Source organism: Streptopelia decaocto (genome assembly GCF_964273445.1).
Source record: "Streptopelia decaocto genome assembly, contig: HAP1_SCAFFOLD_1717, whole genome shotgun sequence".
Classification (NCBI taxonomy): Eukaryota; Metazoa; Chordata; class Aves; order Columbiformes; family Columbidae; genus Streptopelia; species Streptopelia decaocto.
The window spans coordinates 28,271-31,790 of record NW_028115431.1 but is presented as its reverse complement, the minus strand read 5'-3'; the positions used below and the strand labels follow the sequence as shown (position 1 = coordinate 31,790).

General features: G+C 72.8%; 1 protein-coding gene across 1 annotated transcript; it reads right to left on the bottom strand.

The window, feature by feature from the left end:
• Window positions 1-247: 247 nt before the first annotated feature.
• LOC309452763 (3 beta-hydroxysteroid dehydrogenase type 7-like) lies at window positions 248-2,807 on the bottom strand (the record flags this gene model as incomplete). The annotated part of the gene is made up of 4 exons (XM_082077422.1): window positions 2,634-2,807; window positions 1,656-1,860; window positions 804-956; window positions 248-276 (listed from the first exon to the last, which is right to left on the bottom strand). Coding segments are annotated over exons 1-4 (417 nt in total), but the record flags the coding sequence as incomplete, so codon positions are not given.
• Between the last annotated feature and the right edge of the window lie 713 nt (window positions 2,808-3,520).

Below are 3,520 nucleotides of genomic sequence, written 5' to 3'. Positions count from 1 at the left end.
CGGATCACGTTCTTGGTGCCTGTGGGGCGGGATCTATGGGGCCCGGACGCCTGGGTCCCTTCCCCGGACGCCTGGGTCCCTCCTGAACACCTGGGTCCCCTCCCGGACACCTGGGTCCCCATAGACCCCCCCCCAGTCCGGCACCCCCGGATCACGTTCTTGGTGCCTGTGGGGCGGGATCTATGGGGCCCGGACGCCTGGGTCCCTTCCCCGGACGCCTGGGTCCCCATAGACCCCCCCTCCCAGCCCAGCACCCCCGGATCACGTTCTTGGTGCCTGTGGGGCGGGATCTATGGGGCCCGGACGCCTGGGTCCCCATTGGCCCCATAGACCCACCCCAATTGCCCCATAGCACCCCCCCAATTCACCCCACACACCCCCCAACTCACCCCATAGACCCCCCCAAGTGCTCCCCCATTCGCCCCCTAAGCCACCCCACATCCACCCCCCTGCCCCCCAAGTGCCCCCCAAGCCCTCCCTGCCCCCCAAGTGACCCCAACCACCCCCTGCCCCCCAAGTGCCCCCCAGCCCCCCAACCACCCCCCAGGCCCCCAAGTGACCCCCTGCCCCCCAAGTGCCCCCCAACCACCCCCCTGCCCCAAGTGCCCCCTGCCCCACATCCACCCCCAGCCCCCCAAGTGACCCCCAGCCCCCCAAGTGACCCCCAGCCCCACATCCACCTCCTGCCCCCCAAGTGCCCCCAGCCCCCCAAGTGACCCCCAGCCCCCCAAGTGCCCCCTGCCCCACATCCACCCCCAGCCCCCCAAGTGCCCCCAGCCCCCCACCCGCCCCCCAGCGCCCACCCTGCACGTTGACGCGGGCGATGTCCTGGGCGCTGCTCCTGCCCCACACGTCCACCAGCGAGGCCGCGTGGAACACCACGTGCGCGCCCCACAGCGCCCGCCCCACGGCGCCCGCGTCGCCCACGTCCCCCCGCAGCAGCCGCACGCGCCCCGCTGCGAATGAACGGGGGGGCCGGACGCCTGGGTCCCTCACCCGGACGCCTGGGTCCCTCACCCGGACGCCTGGGATCCCCCCACCCGGACACCTGGGTCCCCTCCAAGAACCTGAGACCACCGCCCGGACGCCTGGGTCCCTCACCCGGACGCCTGGGTCCCTCCTGGATACTGGGATGGGGGGGGGTCTACCTGGACGCCTGGGTCCCTCCCGGACGCCCGGGTCCCCTGTATACAGGGATGGGGATCCCTCCCGGATGCCTGGGTCCCTCCCGCACTCCTGGGTCCCTCCTCCCGCACTCCTGGGTCCCTCCTCCCGCACTCCTGGGTCCTTTGGGGCACTCCTGGGTCCCCTCCCCGCACTCCCGGGTCCCTCCCGCACTCCTGGGTCCCCTCCCCGCACTCCCGGGTCCCTTGGGGCACTCCTGGGTCCCTCCCCGCACTCCCGGGTCCCTCCCCGCACTCCCGGGTCCTTTGGGGCACTCCTGGGTCCCTCCCCGCACTCCCGGGTCCCTCCCCGCACTCCCGGGTCCCTTGGGGCACTCCTGGGTCCCCTCCCCGCACTCCCGGGTCCTTTGGGGCACTCCTGGGTCCCTCCCCGCACTCCCGGGTCCCTCCCCGCACTCCCGGGTCCTTTGGGGCACTCCTGGGTCCCTTGGGGCACTCTGGGGTCCCTTGGGGCACTCCTGGGTCCCTCACCGTGCTCGGGGGGCACCACGGCGGGGTCGGGGTTCAGGTCCAGCACCCGCAGCTCCCGCAGCTCCGGCTCGAGCTCCAGCAGCAGCCGCACCAGGTGCGAGCCCAGGAACCCGCACCCGCCGGTCACCACCAGCACGCGGCCCTGCAGCCCGCACTCCTGGGTCCCCCCGCACTCCTGGGTCCCTCCCGGACTCCCGGGTCCCTCCTGTACGAGACGGGGCCCTTAGGGACACCAGGTCTACCCGGGACCCGCCCGGGGCACCAGGTCACCACAACTCGGTCTCCCCCCGGACGCCTGGGTCCCTCCCGGACGCCTGGGTCCCCTCCCGCTCCAGCAACCCAGGAACCCGCACCCGCCGGTCACCGCCAGCACTCGGCCCTGCAGCCCGCACTCCTGGGTCCCTCCCGCACTCCTGGGTCCCTCCCGCACTCCTGGGTCCCTCCCGCACTCCTGGGTCCGCTCTATATTAGATGGATCCCTTAGGGAGACCAAGTCTACCCAGAACCCCCCCAGGAGCACCAGGTCTACCAGCACTCGGTCTCCCCCCGGACGCCTGGGTCCCCCCCGGACGCCTGGGTCCCCTAGAGGGTCAAGCCCTGTGGGTCCCGAACTCCTGGGTCCGCCATAGATGTGGATCCCGGAAGCCTGGGTCCTCCTCCCGAACTCCTGGGTCCCCCTCCCGAACTCCTGGGTCCCTCCCGAACTCCTGGGTCCCCCTCCCGAACTCCTGGGTCCCCCTCCCGAACTCCTGGGTCCCCCTCCCGGACTCCTGGGTCCCTCCCCGAACCCCTGGGTCCCTCCCCGAACCCCTGGGTCCCTCCCGAACTCCTGGGTCCCCAACCCCAAAACTTCTCCTTTGCCCCCCACCCCCGCACTTTCCCCGACACCTGCGGAGGGGACCCAGGAGTCCGGGCCTATCCCCCCCCCACTTCCCCCCCCCAGAAGGGACCCAGGCGTCCGGGCCCCCCCCGCGGTACCTGGGGGTCGCTGTCCTGGGGGGGCTCCATGTTCCAGCCCCTCCCCCGCCCTCCCGCCGCCTTTTGTCGGCGCCGCCGGCCCCGCCCAGGGCTGGGGGGAGGGGCCCGGACGCCTGGGTCCCCGCGGGAGCCGCCCCGGGGTCAAGGCCGCTGGCAGAGTGGACCCAGGCGTCCGGGAAAGGGGCGGGGCCGGGAAGTGGTGACGTAAAGTGTGGGGGAGGGGAAACCCGGACGCCTGGGTCCATATGACGGGATGAGGCGGGGGGGGGGGCGGTTCTCCACGCCGAACGCCTGGGTCCCTCCCGAACTCCTGGGTCCCTCCCGGACTCCTGGGTCCCTCCCGGACTCCTGGGTCCCTCCCGAACTCCCGGGTCCCGCCGCGCTCAGGCGGCCGTTGCCGTGGTAACGCCCTGGGCCGCCGTCGCCCCGCCCCGTAGGCGGGGCTTGCACGAGGCCCCGCCCCTGGGGGGGGGCGGAGTCAGAACCCGCCCCGCGCTCCCCAAGGTTTCCCCCTTTAGGGAAAAAACAACCCGAACTCCTGGGTCCCTCCCGAACTCCTGGGTCCCTCCCGGACGCCTGGGTCCCTCCCCGATCTCCTGGGTCCCTCCCGAACTCCTGGGTCCCTCCCGAACTCCTGGGTCCCTCCCGGACTCCTGGGTCCCTCCCGAACTCCTGGGTCCCTCCCCGATCGCCTGGGTCCCTCCCGAACTCCTGGGTCCCTCCCGAACTCCTGGGTCCCTCCCGGACTCCTGGGTCCCTCCCGAACTCCTGGGTCCCTCCCGAACTCCTGGGTCCCTCCCGAACTCCTGGGTCCCCCCCGAACTCCTGGGTCCCCCCCGATCTCCTGGGTCCCTCCCGGACGCCTGGGTCCTCACCACAGCAGCCTC